Source organism: Dreissena polymorpha, chromosome 1 (genome assembly GCF_020536995.1).
Source record: "Dreissena polymorpha isolate Duluth1 chromosome 1, UMN_Dpol_1.0, whole genome shotgun sequence".
Classification (NCBI taxonomy): Eukaryota; Metazoa; Mollusca; class Bivalvia; order Myida; family Dreissenidae; genus Dreissena; species Dreissena polymorpha.
The window spans coordinates 80,495,731-80,512,499 of NC_068355.1; the positions used below are offsets into that span (position 1 = coordinate 80,495,731).

General features: G+C 39.4%; 1 protein-coding gene across 1 annotated transcript in view; it reads left to right on the forward strand.

The window, feature by feature from the left end:
* LOC127832687 (sodium-dependent serotonin transporter-like) overlaps positions 1 to 14,579 on the forward strand; it is a 28,975-nt gene extending 14,396 nt beyond the window's left edge. Inside the window, exons 10-13 of the mRNA XM_052358340.1 lie at positions 667 to 766; positions 6,419 to 6,528; positions 12,627 to 12,794; positions 14,455 to 14,579. Of these exons, the coding sequence (XP_052214300.1) occupies positions 667 to 766; positions 6,419 to 6,528; positions 12,627 to 12,794; positions 14,455 to 14,523 (447 nt within the window). The 3' untranslated portion in view covers positions 14,524 to 14,579. The remainder of the gene's footprint in view (positions 1 to 666; positions 767 to 6,418; positions 6,529 to 12,626; positions 12,795 to 14,454) is intronic.
* Positions 14,580 to 16,769: the final 2,190 nt, after the last annotated feature.

The window sequence follows — 16,769 nt, forward strand, 5'->3', positions numbered from 1 at the left end:
TCATGCTTGATCCTAATAGTCTAGCTAGTTGTTTAATGCACGAGGACATCACCTTTGATCAAAATGACTTGTAAACATGTCGATATGTTGAACTCGTGTGTGTTTGCCGACTGCTTCTTCGTTTTCCGGCAACCACATCGAGGGTTAACTTATGTGATCAAATATAGTTAAATGTCTCAAACGACATGCGCATAGAAAACTTATGTTTGATAATTAATTGCATTTATTTTGAAATATGTGTCAATCTAGCGTGCATTCTTGTAATTGTTAACTATTATCATTTTGTTCGACGTTTTTGTTGATTTGATGCCTTATAATTCTTGTCACTTTTTGCTAAAACTCGGCGTGGGCGACCCCTAGTTTAGTTGACTTCGGATTCTGTTCATATATTAACAACAAAAAAACACGGCCCGTCGTATAGGAATAAATGACCGCTTGCGATCTCAATGTGTTGCATTTAAAAGTTAGTTTTAGTATTTTATATATAAGCCGTGCTCTGTGACAATAGAAAAAATCAAGTTTAGACGGAACGTGTCGTCCCTGATTAGCCTGTGCGGACTGCACAGGCTAATCTTGGACGGCACTTTACGTACATGCATTAAATTCCTTTTCACAGAGCGCGGTCCATATGCTGTATTATGTATTGTATGTATGTATGACTTACAGGGCGGGATCTATCTGGTTCAACTATTTGACACGTACGGCGCCCCGATATCCATTCTCTTCATCGTCAGCCTTGAATGCGTGGCAGTGTCATGGATATACGGTCAGTTGGTTGTCCTGGATATAAAGTCAGTTGGGTGTCCTAGATACACCGTCAGTTGGTTGTCCTGGATATATGGTCAGTTGGGTGTCCTGGATATACCGTCAGTTGGTTGTCCTTGATATACGGTCAGTTGGTTGTCCTGGATATACGGTCAGTTGGGTGTCCTGGATATACAGTCAGTTGGATGTCCTAAATACACGGTCAGTTGGATGTCCTGGATACACGGTCAGTTGGATGTCCTAAATATACGGTCAGTTGGATGTCCTGGATACACGGTCAGTTGGACGTCCTAGATATGCGGTCAGTTGGTCCTGGATATACGGTCAGTTGGTTGTCCTGGATATACGGTCAGTTGGTTGTCCTGGATATACGGTCAGTTGGGTGTCTTGGATATGCTATCAGTTCGGTGTCCTGGATGTACGGACAGTTGGTTGTCCTAGATACACGGTCAGTTGGTTGTCCTGGATATACGATCAGTTGGGTGCCCTGAATATACGGTCAGTTGGGTGTCCTGGATAAACGGTCAGTTGGCTGTCCTGGATATACGGTCAGTTGGTTGTATTGGATATACGGTCAGTTGGGTGTCCTGGATAAACGGTCAGTTGGCTGTCCTGGATATACGGTCAGTTGGGTGTCCTGGATATACGGTCAGTTGGGTGTCCTGGATATACGGTCAGTTGGGTGTCCTGGATATACGGTCAGTTGGGTGTCCTGGATAAACGGTCAGTTGGCTGTCCTGGATATACGGTCAGTTGGGTGTCCTGGATATACGGTCAGTTGGGTGTCTTTGATATACGGTCAGTTGGATGTCCTTGATATACGGTTAGTTGGACGTTCTGGATATACGGTCAGTTGGGTGTCCTGGATATACCGTCAGTTGGGTGTCCTAGATACATGGTCAGTTTGGTGTCCAGGATAAACGGTCAGTTGGGTGTCCTGGATGAACGGTCAGTTAGGTTCCCTGGATATATGATCAATTGGACGTTCTGGATATAAGGTCGGTTGGTTGTTCTTGATATCCGGTCAGTCGGGTGTCCTGGATGTACGGTCGGTTGGTTGTCCTTGATATCCGGCAGTGAGGTGTCCTGGATATAGGTCAGTTGGATATCCTGGATATACGGTCAGTTGGTTGTCCTGGATATGCGGTCATTCGGGTATCCAGGATAAACGGTCAGTTGGGTGTCCTGGATATACGGTCAGTTGGTTGTCCTGGATATGCGGTCATTCGGGTATCCAGGATTTATGGTCAGTTTGGTGTCCTGGATGTCCGGTCAGTTGGTTGTCCTGGATGTACGGTCAGTTGGGTGTCCTAGATACATGGTCGGTTTGGTGTCCAGGAAATACGGTCAGTTGGTTGTCATGGATATACGGTCAGTTGAGTGTCCTAGATACATGGTCAGTTTGGTGTCCAGGATATACGGTCAGTTGGTTGTCCTGGATATACGGTCAGTTGGGTGTCCTGGATATACGGTCGGTTGGGTGTCCTAGATATACGGTCAGTTGGGTGTCCTGGATATACGGTCAGATGGGTGTCTTGGATATACGGTCAGTTGGGTGTCGTGTATACGGTCAGTTGGTTGTCCTGGATATACGGTCAGTTGGGTGTCCTGGATAAACGGTCAGTTGGCTGTACTGGATATACGGTCAGTTGGGTGTCTTGGATATACGGTCAGTTGGGTGTCCTGGATAAACGGTCAGTTGGTTGTCCTGGATATACGGTCAGTTGCGTGTCTTTGATATACGGTCATTTGGATGTCCAGGATAAACGGTCAGTTGGGTGTCCTAGATAAACGGTCAGTTAGGTTGTCTTGGGTATAAAGTCAGTTGGTTGTCCTGGATATATGGTCAGTTGGGTGTCCTGGATACACGGTCATGTGGACGTCCTGGATATGCGGTCAGTTGGTCCTGGATATACGGTCAGTTGGTTGTCCTGGATATAATGGATATAAAGTCAGCTGGTGTCCTGGATATATGGCAAGTTGGTTGTACTGGATATACGGTCAGTTGGATGTCCTGGATACACGGCTAGTTGGACGTCCTAGATATGCGGTCAGTTGGTCCTGGATATACGGTCAGTTGGGTGTCCTAGATATACGGTCAGTTGGGTGTCTTGGATATACGATCAGTTGGGTGTCCTAGATATACGGTCATTTGGCTGTCCTGGATAAACGGTCAGTTGGTTGTCCTGGATTTACGGTCAGTTGGGTGTCCTGGATTTACGGTCAGTTGGGTGTTCTGGATATACGGCATTTGGTTGTCCTAGATATACGGACAGTTGGTTGTCCTGGATACACCGTCAGTTGGTTGTCCTGGATATACGGTCAGTTGGGTGTCCTGGATATACGGTCATTTGGCTGTCCTGGATATACGGTCAGTTGGTTGTCCTGGATTTACGGTCAGTTGGGTGTCCTGGATAAACGGTCAGTTGGCTGTACTGGATATACGGTCAGTTGGGTGTCTTCGATATACGGTCAGTTGGATGTCCTTGATATACGGTCAGTTGGACGTTCTGGATATACGGTCAGTTGGGTGTCCTGGATATACGGTCAGTTGGGTGTCTTTGATATACGGTCAGTTGGGTGTCCTGGATATACGGTCAGTTGGGTGTCCTGGATATACGGTCAGTTGGGTGTCTTTGATATACGGTCAGTTGGATGTCCTTGATATATACGGTCAGTTGGACGTTCTGGATATACGGTCAGTTGGACGTTCTGGATATACGGTCAGTTGGGTGTCCTGGATATACGGTCAGTAGGGTGTCCTGGATATACGGTCAGTTGGGTGTCCTGGATATACGGTCAGTTGGGTGTCTTTGATATACGGTCAGTTGGATGTCCTTGATATACGGTCAGTTGGACGTTCTGGATATACGGTCAGTTGGACGTTCTGGATATACGGTCAGTTGGGTGTCCTGGATATACCGTCAGTTGGGTGTCTTAGATACATGGTCAGATTGGTGTCCAGGATAAACGGTCAGTTGGGTGTCCTGGATGAACGGTCAGTTAGGTTCCCTGGATATATGATCAATTGGACTTTCTGGGTATAAGGTCGGATGGTTGTCCTTGATATCCGGTCAGTGAGGTGTCCTGGATGTACGGTCGGTCGGTTGTCCTTGATATCCGGTCAGTGATGTGTCCTGGATATACGGTCAGTTGGGTATCCTTGATATACGGTCAGTTGGTTGTCCTGGATATGCGGTCATTCGGGTATCCAGGATATACGGTCAGTTGGGTGTCCTGGATATACGGTCAGTTGATTGTCCTGGATATGCGGTCATTCGGGTATCCAGGATATACGGTCAGTTGGGTGTCCTGGATGAACGGTCAGTTGGTTGTCCTGGATGTACGGTCAGTTGGCTGTCCTAGATACATGGTCGGTTTGGTGTCCAGGATATACGGTCAGTTGGTTGTCATGGATATACGGTCAGTTGAGTGTCCTAAACACATGGTCAGTTTGGTGTCCAGGATATACGGTCAGTTGGTTGTCCCGGATATACGGTCAGTTGGTTGTCCTGGATAAACGGTCAGTTGGCTGTCCTGGATATACGGTCAGTTGGGTGTCCTGGATATACGGTCAGTTGGGTGTCCTGAATATACGGTCAGTTGGTTGTCCTGGATATACGGTCAGTTGGTTGTCCTGGATATACGGTCAGTTGGTTGTCTTGGATATACGGTCAGTTGGGTGTCCTGGATATACGGTCAGTTGGAAGTCCTGAATATACAGTCAGTTGGTAGTCCTGAATATACGGTCAGTTGGTTGTCCTGGATATACGGTCAGTTGGGTGTCCTGGATATACGGTCAGTTGGTAGTCCTGAATATACGGTCAGTTGGTTGTCCTGAATATATGGTCAGTTGGTAGTCCTGAATATATGGTCAGTTGGTAGTCCTGAATTTACGGTCAGTTGGGTGTCCTGGATATACGGTCAGTTGGTAGTCCTGAATATACGGTCAGTTGGTTGTCCTGAATATACGGTCAGTTGGTAGTCCTGAATATACGGTCAGTTGGTTGTCCTGAATATACGGTCAGTTGGTTGTCCTGAATATATGGTCAGTTGGTAGTCCTGAATATACGGTAAGTTGGTAGTGCTGAATATACGGTCATTTGGGTAGTCCTGAATATACGGTCAGTTGGTAGTCCTGAATATACGGTCAGCTGGGTGTCCTGGATATACGGTCAGTTGGTAGTCCTGAATATGCGGTCAGTTGGTAGTCCTGAATATACGGTCAGTTGGTAGTCCTGAATAAACGGTCAGTTTGGTGTCCTGGATATATGGTCAGTTCGTATCCTGGATATTCGGTCAGTTGGAAGTCCTGAATATACGGTCAGTTCGTAGTCCTGAAAATACGGTCAGTTGGTAGTCCTGAATATACGGTCAGTTGGTAGTCCTGAATATACGGACAGTGGGTAGTCCTGAATATACGGTCAGTTGGGTGTCCTGAATAAACGGTCAGTTGGGTGTTCTGGATATACGGTCAGTAGGTATCCTGGATATACGGTGAGTTGGTGGTCCTAATATACGGTCAGTTGGGTGTCCTGGATATACGGTCAGTAGGTATCCTGGATATACGGTCAGTTGGTAGTCCTAATATACGGTCAGTTGGGTGTCCTGGATATACGGTCAGTTGGGTGTCCTGGATATACGGTCAGTAGGTATCCTGGATATACGGTCAATTGGTTGTCCTGAATATACGGTCAGTTGGGTGTCCTGAATATACGGTCAGTTGGGTGTCCTGGATATACGGTCAGTAGGTATCCTGGATATACGGTCAGTTGGTAGTCCTAATATACGGTCAGTTGGGTGTCCAGGATATACGGTCAGTTGGTTGTCCTGGATATACGTTCAGCTGGGTGTCCTGGATATACGGTAAATTGGATGTGGACACAAGACATTGAATACAGTATTAGTCAACAGGCGTCTCAATTTAAACATTAATTTAATCGACCTTTATAATATATGTGGTATCCCAGTATTTCTTAACAGAGCGATACAATAGAATACCTCAGTTATGAGATTTAAGTTATTTTCTATTTTTTTATTATGGCCTGTGTTTACAATTAAATAAAAATATCGTATATTTTCGTGATTATTATTCTATGTGGATTAAAGTTGTTATATTTTAAGTAATAGTTCCTTGACAAAAACTTGATTTTAACTGAATTAATCAATGAAAGTTTTATATGATGCAAGAGTAAAACATACGTTTACGATAACACGTTTGTGGGTCTTTGTTTTCAATGTTTCGAAACCTTTGCAAAACATTTTCTCCATTAATTAAGGGGCAAAATTCCGCTTCACAAATACAGGAAACAGGCATTGACGCCCTAAATGATATTATATCACATACCACATTGCTTCTTAAAATGTATGCGATTTTTAAAACTGCACAATTAAGTTAAATGTTTAATAGGACCGTTGACGATGAGCCGCATTATTATGTTTGTGTATGATTTCCATTTAATTTTTGTTTGCGAGTTTCAACAGTATTTCATTTATACATGTACTAGTATATCGGTCAATAAAACAAATTACACTTTTAGAGGGCAATCTGTTTTCCAAATATTGAGTGCACATACCAGTTATTGACGGCTGTTCTAGAATTAGAGATTGTGTAGAATCCACCACATACTTACAGTCTATGTCGGTTTCCCAGGTGCTTCACGGTTCCAGTCGGACATAGAGTCCATGCTCGGGCCCCATCCACGCTGTTACTGGGTCTTCTGGAAAACCTGCTGGATAGTAATCTCGCCACTGATAATCATGGTAGGTTACACTACACATTGCTGCTAAACGCATCATAAAGCATGTCTCTATACATCCGCTCACAATAGTTGCACCTCATTAAAAGCTCATACCGTATCCTTGACGACTCTTGGAATGGTAGGCGCCTTTCCGCCCCATGCTTTGGTACGTCATACTCTTCTGTTCGCATCTCCGCATACATTTTGCGTGTGATTCTCGTCAAACATTACATTAAAGTGTTTTCCTTTTTTTTCTGTTGTTTAATCTTAAACAAAAACGTGTTTTCGCAAATTCGCCCACATTTTGCGTGCAAATATTTACAGAACAATTAACTCAAACTGCTAGAGCAGTGGAATATTGTCAAGGTTTCGAGTTTGCGTTTATTTACGGACCGTGGCGTGGGACATGTGATTTTAACTGTCTGTTATCGCTTCTTGTTATTATTTTTTCCATAAAGTTACTATTTTTCAAACTCGCGTTTTGATGGTGACGATACAGGGAAAGACATAAAAGCAGATACACATTTTCTCAAAAGTAACCTATTAAATTGATGAGCGGGTCCTAAAAAGACAATGCCATCCGTCAGCGTCTTTAAATGAAGACATGACAAAACGTTTAACTGGTCCCCCGTTGATTATAACCGTTGACCCCGTTGACTATGATATGTAGACAACAGGTACAGGCTAATGTATCGGCGATTTTAATTGGATAACGCGAAGACCAATCGGGAGCGCCGTTCGTGACGTGACGTTACAATGTTATGGTTCGCACGCGGGGTTTCCCAGATTATGTTATTTAATCTCTCTATCATTCCGTTGGTAACTAGATCAAATACAAATTATCACATGCTCACAAACCACTTTTAAGTAACGCGAGGATATAATGTATCATGTAGTATTCAAGTTGCATATGTAGTATGAATCTTATTTGACTAAAACGAGCTTTTATTCATACCTGTCAGCTGTATTTTGTATTTTGGACCGGTAAAATTTGCTTGTACCGATCCCTATATATAGATAGAGAGTATGCGATAGATAAGGGGAGGTAACCAATCTAACAAAACGTGAACGACGTTGCGCGGTTTCGAGCAATCTAAAAAGCGCGCCGTTCACGTTGACGTTGATAACATCATTCCATTGACGTTAAATTTTAGTGTTTCTCTGTTTTTGTGTGCTATTATTACGTTGGTATGTATTACAACGTTGGATCAAAAACATCTTATGTTATTTTTAGTGCCACTATCGAGATGTGATGACAAACAAGATGTGCCCTGTTTAAACATTTAATGCAGACTGATATTATTACAATAATTATAGTAAACAATGTTCATATCGAGCGGGAAAAAAACGCTATCAACGTCAAAGTTCCTGTTCTCATTTGCTCTTAATCGCTAAACGGAGAGTTGGTTTCCTGCGTGCGATGACCAATTGAAGGAGACTGAATGCTTCACAAGCAGGAATCAAACTCGCGATCCGCCGACTACCAGTGGACACCTTATTTACTAACCTACTTCGGTCTTGAAATTATTGCATTATGTTTGTAGAAATGTGGATATTTACCAATCAAAGTTATTTATAAAATCAAACCATTTTGGGAAAGTTATAATACATCTTATATATATATAGGATCTGGCACGAGTTGTCATATCATACCATATTTTATTAAACGAATTCAGGAATTTTGTTAGTAGGCGAGCCTTTGGCGAGCTTACTTACGAATTTCCTGGACGAGTTTAATAAAATATGGTATGATATGACAACGAGCGTCAGATCTTTTTTTATCAAATGCTTTTAAAATAGCAAATTAAATAAATATTTACGCAAACATAATGATAAATCCCGAATGTTGTTTACATTTCGTGACGTCATTTGACGTTGCAACGTCATTTCAGCAAAATAACAAAATGCGATTGGTCAATAAACAAAAACTAAGCCAATGAAAACGCTTAAAAAGTATATTACACATGTGTTATGAAAACAAGAGGGCCATGATGGCCCTGTATCGCTCCACTGTTTTTTTATGCGAAAAAAACGCGTAATGCGCATGGGTTGAAATGTACTCACGCATGCGACTTTCTCTGTCTATCCCTCGTCCCACTGGGCGCTTAAAGTTGGAAGGGTGAGCATTTTTATATATGGAAAAAGTTACTACTGTGTTAACTAAACAGACTAAAAAGCCCGGGAATTGTTCCTTTGAAGCACAGTCCCATTGCTTATAACGTAGGTACATTTATATCTCCAAAAGATATTGTCGTTCTTTCTATTTCACATATTTTTAGACGCTTAAGATCAAATATACGCAATTGATTTGAAACAGATTCACAAGACCCGTAGGAATCAAAATGCCTTAACCCTTTACCAAACGACAAATTTTGGTATTTCCCAATTTGAAAAAGGTTGCAGACGACAATTAAATTGTAATGGAATATTAAGGAAATAATCAGGTAGGGTAGAAATAATTGTGATAAAAGGAGAAATTGCTCATCTTGAGCAATTCCTCATTTTATCATAATTATTTATAAAGTCGTCAGCTATAAACCCGTAAAATCCTGTTGGTGTTTGGTAAAGGGTTATTAATCACTGGTTCCTTCTTAGAGCCTTTCACACATTTATAACAAATACAATAGTAGCATCTTTCTTTGTAAAGAATCATCTCAAACAAGAGCTATTTGTAAAACATGCATGCCCCCCCCCCATATGGGCTGTCAGTTGTAGTGGCAGCCATTGAGTGAATACGTTTTTTGGCACTGTGACCTTGACCGTTGACCTAGTGACCTGAAAATCAATAGGGGTCCATCTGTGAGTAATGATTAATGTACCTATGAAGTTTCATGATCCTAGGCGTAAGCTTTCTTAAGTTATCATCCGGAAACCATTTTACAGTGTGAAGTCACCTTGACCTTTGACCTAGTGACCTGAAAGTCAATAGGGGTCATCTGCGAGTCATGATAAATGTACCTATGAAGTTTCATGATCCTAGGCGTAAGCGTTCTTGAGTCATAATCCGGAAACCATTTTTCTAAGTTGAGTCACCGTGACCTTTGATCTAGTGACCTGAAAATCAATAGGGGTAATCTGCGAGTCATGATCCATGTACCTATGAAGTTTCATGATCCTAGGAATGAGCGTTCTTGAGTTATCATCTAGAAAACATTTTACTATTTCGGGTCACAGTGACCTTGACCTTTCACCTGAGAATCAATAGGGGTCATCTGCGAATCATGATCAATGCACCTATGAAGTTTCATGATCCTAGGCATAAAACGTTCTTGAGTTATCATCCGGAAACCATTTTACTATTTCCGGTCACCGTGACCTTGACTTTTGACGCAGTGACATGAAAATCAATAGGGCTCATCTGCGAGTCATGATCAATGTACCTATGAAGTTTCATGATCATAGGCATAAGCGTTCTTGAGTTATCATCCGGAAAACATTTTACTATTTCGGTTCACCATGACCTTGACCTTTGACCTAGTGACCTCAAAGTCAACAGGGGTCATCTGCGAGTATTGATCAATGTACCTTTGAAGTGTCATGATCCTAGGCCTAAGTGTTCTTGAGTTATCATCCAGAAACCATCTGGTGGACGGACATACGGACGACGGACGGACCGACATGTGCAAAACAATAAACACCCTCTTAAGAGGGGCATAAATATAATTAACAACCCACACATCCCTTAGACCAACAGACCTGAGAATATTATGATAATCTAAAGATTATTTCTTATATTTATAAATGTATTTAATTAAGTAATACATTTGACTTCTAAGATCAATACATAACTTATATTAAGAAAATTATAAAATGATCAGAAATTTATATGGATCGTTGAGCAATTGACAATCATATCTCCACAATTCATGAGTCACAATTCACAAATGGAACAATGAATCATTAGTTATTAAAAAGCAGCATATACGATAGTTAAGAACATTGCACTTCATTAATTCCAACATCTTCTCTTAGATACAAAGTTTGAGTTTACAATTCAGTATCATAAATTGACTTTTCTGGAAATAATTATGTTCATGGAAGTTGTGTTTTAAAATCAATAAGATATTATTAAACTGGTTTAAACACTACAAAAAAGACATTAAATATTTTTTTTATCCGGATATATGGTCACTTTCGACATATTTAAATAAATCCCGACTTTTTTCAGTTTATAAGAAAAACATTCAGAACATATGTTCTTACTTCCAATTCCTTTGTAAGCAGTCACCATCTGATCTAAAATGGCACTAAATGACAGGGTTTTATCTCATTTATACAAGATGATGTTGTTGTTGTTGGTCACAGCCACACGGCCGCAGTAATCTCCCCTGGTAAACGTCATATGTTCAGTTTTGTGACCCCCGGGACAGGGTCAAATTTGAGCTCTGGGGAATAATTTGAACAGATTTGATAGAGAACTATTAGATATCACAACATACCAAATTTAGTAGCCCTAGGCTCTATAATTAAGAACAAGAAGATTTTTGAAGTTTGCACAAAATAGGCCTTATTTAAGAATATGTTCATTTTTGTGACCCCTGGGGCAAGGTCAAATTTGTTCACAGGAGCATAATTTGAAAAACTAAGTAGAGAACTATTAGATGTCACTATCTACCAAATTTGATAGAAATAGGCCCAATGGTTATGGACAAGAAGATTTTTATAGCTTGCACAAAATGGGCCCAATATAAGCATATGTTCAATTGTGTGACCCCTGGCGAATGGTCAAATTTGATCCCAGGGGCTTAATTTGAACAAACTTGGTAGAGGACTATAAGATGTCATTACATACCAAATTTGGTAGCCCTATGCCATAAGGTTAAGGACTAGAAGATTTTTAAAGTTTGCACAAAATAGGACTTATATAAGCAAATTTTCGAATTTTGACCCCCCATGGCGGGGTCAAATTTGACCCCAGGGGCTTAATTTGAACAAACTTGGTAGAGGACAATAAGATGTCACTACATACCATATTTGGTAGCCCTTGGCCCAATGGTTATGGACAAGAAGGTTTTTAAAGTTTTCACAAAATAGGCCTTATATAAGCAAATTTTCAATTTTTTGACCCCCCGGGGCAGGGTCAAATGTGACCCCAGGGGCATAATTTGAACAAACTTGGTAGAAGACTATAAGATGTCACTACATAGAAAATTTGGTAGCCCTAGGCCCAATGGTTATGGACAAGAAGATTTTTAAAGTTTGCACAAAATAGGCCTTTTATAGCAAATTTTCAATTTTTTACCCCCCCGGGGCAGGGTCAAATTTGACCCCAGGGGCACAATTTGAACAAACTTGGTAGAGGACTATAAGATGTCACTACATACCAAATTTGGTAGTCCTACGCCATACGGTTATTGACAAGAAGATTTTTAAAGTTTGCACAAAATAGGCCTTATATAAGCAAATTTTCAATTGTTTGACCCCCCGTGGCAGGGTAAATTTTGACCCCAGGGGCATAATTTAAAAAACTTGGTAGAGGACTATAAGATGTCACTACATACCAAGTTTGGTAGACCTAGGCCCAATGGTTCTTAACAAGAAGATTTATAAAGTTTGCACAAAATAGGCCTTATATAAGCAAATTTTCAATTTTTTGATCCCCAGGGGCAAAGTCAAATTTGACCCCTGGGGCATAATTTGAACAAATTTGAAAGAGGTTCACTACAGTAACATTCCTGATAAATTTCATGAGAATTGGACCAGTAGTTTAGGAGAAGAAGATGTTTAAAGAAAAAGTTAACGCACGGACGAACGCACGCACGGACGCACGCACGCACACGCGACGGACACAGGACCATGACATAAGCCCCGCTGGCCTTTGGCCAGTTGAGCTAAAAATTATGTTATGCTTATATTACATGGGAAACAGGGTATGCCATGTGATAAATGCATATACAACATGTATGCTTAATGTACAAATTAACAAACAATTACAATGCCAGTAATGTTTAAAAAAGATCCTTACAAAACAGAAACACACTTGATAACAAAGCTGATCTTTTGTTGAAGTTACGACATATGGCTATGATGTCAATAGTTCTCAGATAATAAGAACGTCAAGTTCTTCATGACAGAGAACGTATTCCGAATAAAACGGTTCCATACATTGTATTTTTGCAGATAGTGTTCATCATGTCCCTGGTTTTCTCGCGTGTGCCCGAATACGGAAAGTACGAGTATCCGGTCTGGTCTATCGTGATTGGCTGGCTCATCGTCTCTTCTTCTCTCATCTGTATCCCGGTTTACGCTGTCTACAAGTTCCTGGTGACATCGGGAACCATACCAGAAGTACGTTTAGTTGTTTTATGTGAAGGCAGACGATCTACAACGCTCTCGCGTCGAGTGAGACTCTCAGGCAAAACACCTTTTTTGTCGATTTCAAAAACACATTCTTAGACTTATCCCGCAAGAATATGGATGTTTCTGAATATCACGAATATTAAAGTTAAAGTATAATAGCACTGCAAACTTCAACATTCGGAGGTTCTCATAACATTTAATTGTAGCAGTACAGTAGTCATATAAAAAGCGAAACGATATTGATGCATCACAAAAGCTTCTTTTATTGAGTTAATATATGTTGTTTTTTTAGTCAATTAATGGATCGACTCAGAACGACCATTTCATATGTTATTTTAAATTTAGTAGAAACAAATAAAGCCATAATATACCGAGCGTTTAATTTTGTTCATGACATCAATGAAATATCAGTAAAAATTTATCAAGTGAAACGTCATAGGCTAAGAGCACACTGCTACACAGCGCTACAATAAATATATGCTCTTATTTATTATTTTTACCACACCGCAAAGTCTGTTTACGTCGCAGTTGTTTTTAAACACACTGATCTCCCTTATAAATTGATGTAACGGTTATTGTTATTTCCATTTTCGATGATCTGTAAGTTTCAAGTAAAATGAAATGCTAGGTATGCGTGCGAACACGCAATAATTTTTTTCTTCAAACGTCTCAAAGGGTATGCACAGTGTTTCTTATAGACGATATGCCAAAAGCATACTGTATTTGAAGGTCAAAATACAATCGACGTATCTCCTATTAGCCCAACGTATCTCCTATTAACCCAAACTTTTGTCAATTGGGACACGCAATGACTCGTTTTGAATTGTTCGGCTCGCATATAAGGCACCATGTTCTTTATAAAACAAATCCGAATAGTATCCAATGCACTGTATTTTCAAAGTTAAAAATCACTCAGCGCAACTCATATCATCCCAAACAATTATCAGTTGGCAACGTTCAATAAATAATGTAATTTAGGCAATTATTAACAGTTTGATGATTTGTCCGTTAAGGCGATTCTAAATTCAATTTGAGTGCAATATTCCATGTTATTTAAAGTTAATCATTACACTTGAATACATGTTCGTAAGATAAGATAGAAATCGTATGGTATTGCTTTCAGAGGCCTGTTCACATCATGCATTTGGCAAAGTGATTAAAATTCTTCTTTTTTAGTCGATATCTATATAATGAATTAGATGTATGTTTGCGTGTTATAATGTTCTTCTGCATATGACAACATATATTTCTTTGCAAAATTATTGAGTAAAACTGCTTTTGTTTTTGTTGTAAAGACATACAATAGCATCGTTGAATAATAACACAATTACCTTAATCTTAAACCATTTATGCATAGCGTCTAGAAAAAAAAGCCTTGGCAAACAGCGTATACACAGATGAGACGCCGCACGATGTGGCGTCTCATCAGGGTCTGCGCTGTTTTCTTAAAGTAATTTCTGTTAGAAATATTCTAAAAATATAAATAAATATAATAGACACCCTTATTTTAGAAATAAATTGATCCAATTTTATGCATGCAATCACTATTTGTATTAAAAAAAATAACGCCTTTAATATAGAGAACAATGCTCTTTCGGATATCAAAACTCAAATTTCTTTTAAAAACTTTATGCAATTATCGTTTCAGCGACTTCGAAGAATCACAATCCCGGAAGAGGTTCCCAAGCACACACTAGAATTGCGCGTGTTCGTCTAAATAGAAATAGCACAGCTAATGTTTTAACCCATTTATGCCTAGCGTCTAGAAAAAAGGCCTTGGCAAACAGCGCAGACCCAGATGAGACGCCGCATGATGCGGTGTCTCATCAGGGTCTGCGCTGTTTGCTTAAAAGAATTTCTGTAAGACATATTCTGAATATAGAAATACATATACTAGACATCCCTAATTTTGGAAATAAATTGTTCCAATTTAGAAGGATGGGTGAGTCCACTAGGCATTAATGGGTTGAGAGATGCGTTTCAAATCCTATCGTACATTTGGGCGCATGCGTTACCTATTGATTTATCTTAAATGGTGAAAAAAGGTAAATAGCAACATTAATACAATAGTATTACCTTCGCAAACGTTAGTTTCCGAAATACGGCTTTATTTTAAATTTCGTTCATAATGTATGAGAAAGGTCATAGATCAACAGTGGTTTACGCCGTGATAACAGTTGTAACAAATAGTAGTTTAAGTTGTATTTTGGTCAAAGAAAAGTATTATGTGCCGTGCTACAGCAGATCACAGCTGGTTAGCGTGTGGCTATGATATTAATTAGTGAAAACATCATTTTGAATTATAAATTATCATATTATAACGAACAATCAGCTTTTCTGGAAAAAAAATGTTCACTATCAAATATATATATAACAAGGTATCCAACTAAAAATCACCTGAAAACGCGGTGCATCGCTTTGAACAGCCATAACTTAATCAATTGTGCAGCGATTTTCATGATCTTGGTCTCATTTAACGCAGAAATGAATTTCCTTTCTAGAAATGTTATATTTTGTTACATTATTATAAATGCTGCGTCAAATTTTAAGAAATAACACCATCCACCACTCGCTTAACCTACTTAACACCGATTAGACAGGATTAGTGAATGAAATCTTCAGTTGTAAAGACACACCTTCGCATTGGACCAATTAAATCACTCGTGTGTTTAAAATGTCGGTTAGTTGACATGTATGTTAACAAAGGTTTCAAACGGCGATGGACAGTTAGTTTTGATGCATAATGCAACGGCAAGCACGAAAAGAATGTTTTTTCATACGTTTTTTTATTATTTTGGTATCGTGAACTTTGCAGGGAAAATGCCCTTCACTCCGTGAATGTTTCATTCATTAATCCTGTCTGATCGATGTTAATTATGTCACGCGAGCTGTGTATCGTGTTATTGCTTAAAAGTTGACCCAGCATTTGTAAAAATAGTGCAAGACATGTACATTTCCAGAAAGAAAATTTATTTCTGCGTTGAATAAGACCGAGATCGTGAAAATCGCTGAACACTTGATGAAGTTATGGCTGTTCAAAACGATGCATCTGTATATATTGTATAGTAAAAAAATAATTCAGAAAAGTTGATTTTTCGTTAAAATATGATTATTTATCATTCAAAATGATAATTTCACTAATTAATATCATAGCCACACGCTCACCACCTGTGCAGCAGATATGTTATTAGTTATCACAAATTTCTCAGTTATCACTTAATACTATTTAAGAACACAGAGACAGAAAAAACAGTAAAAAAAAAGTCGGTCCATACAATCGTGTTAGGTCAAAGAAGAATAATGTGCACAACGGGCATAAACAAAACAAGATAAATAAAGAATTTTGTTTCATGTCAATGTTATAAAAAAGTTCAATTTTAGCATTCCCATTTCCGATTATTTACTTTTGCTTAACGTAAATTGCAATGAGAGATTATGATAGTAATAGCAATATTTGTCACGTGATATAAGATGCGAAATATTTTGCAGTGCCGTTGTTTATGGTGTAGTAAACATTTTTGTCATTGTTATGCGATGGTCTTAAAGGTATAGTTTATGCAATGTCTAGCCCCGTTACTGGGTCTTCCACTCAATGGAATAGTCTACTTTAACATATAAACATGTATTTCTGTATTATTTAATCTCGGCTGACTTATACTTGGTTTAATGAACTGTTTCCTCTACATCTCATCTGTTCACGTACCAATGATAAATGCCGGTGCAAAAGGACCGCTATGAGATACCATTACACATGGTTATGATTCTCGGGATTGTAAGGTTTGGTCAAATAAATAAAGGTTAAACTGTACTGTTAAGCATCGCAGCTGTGGTTCTATTATGGCATCCAAGTCGTCGTTAATGTACGGATTCAATAGATCAAAATATTCATCATTTCAATCAGTATGGTTGAGCGTATAACAGTCTTAATTTTATATGTTATTTGCTGAACGAATATGTTTAATA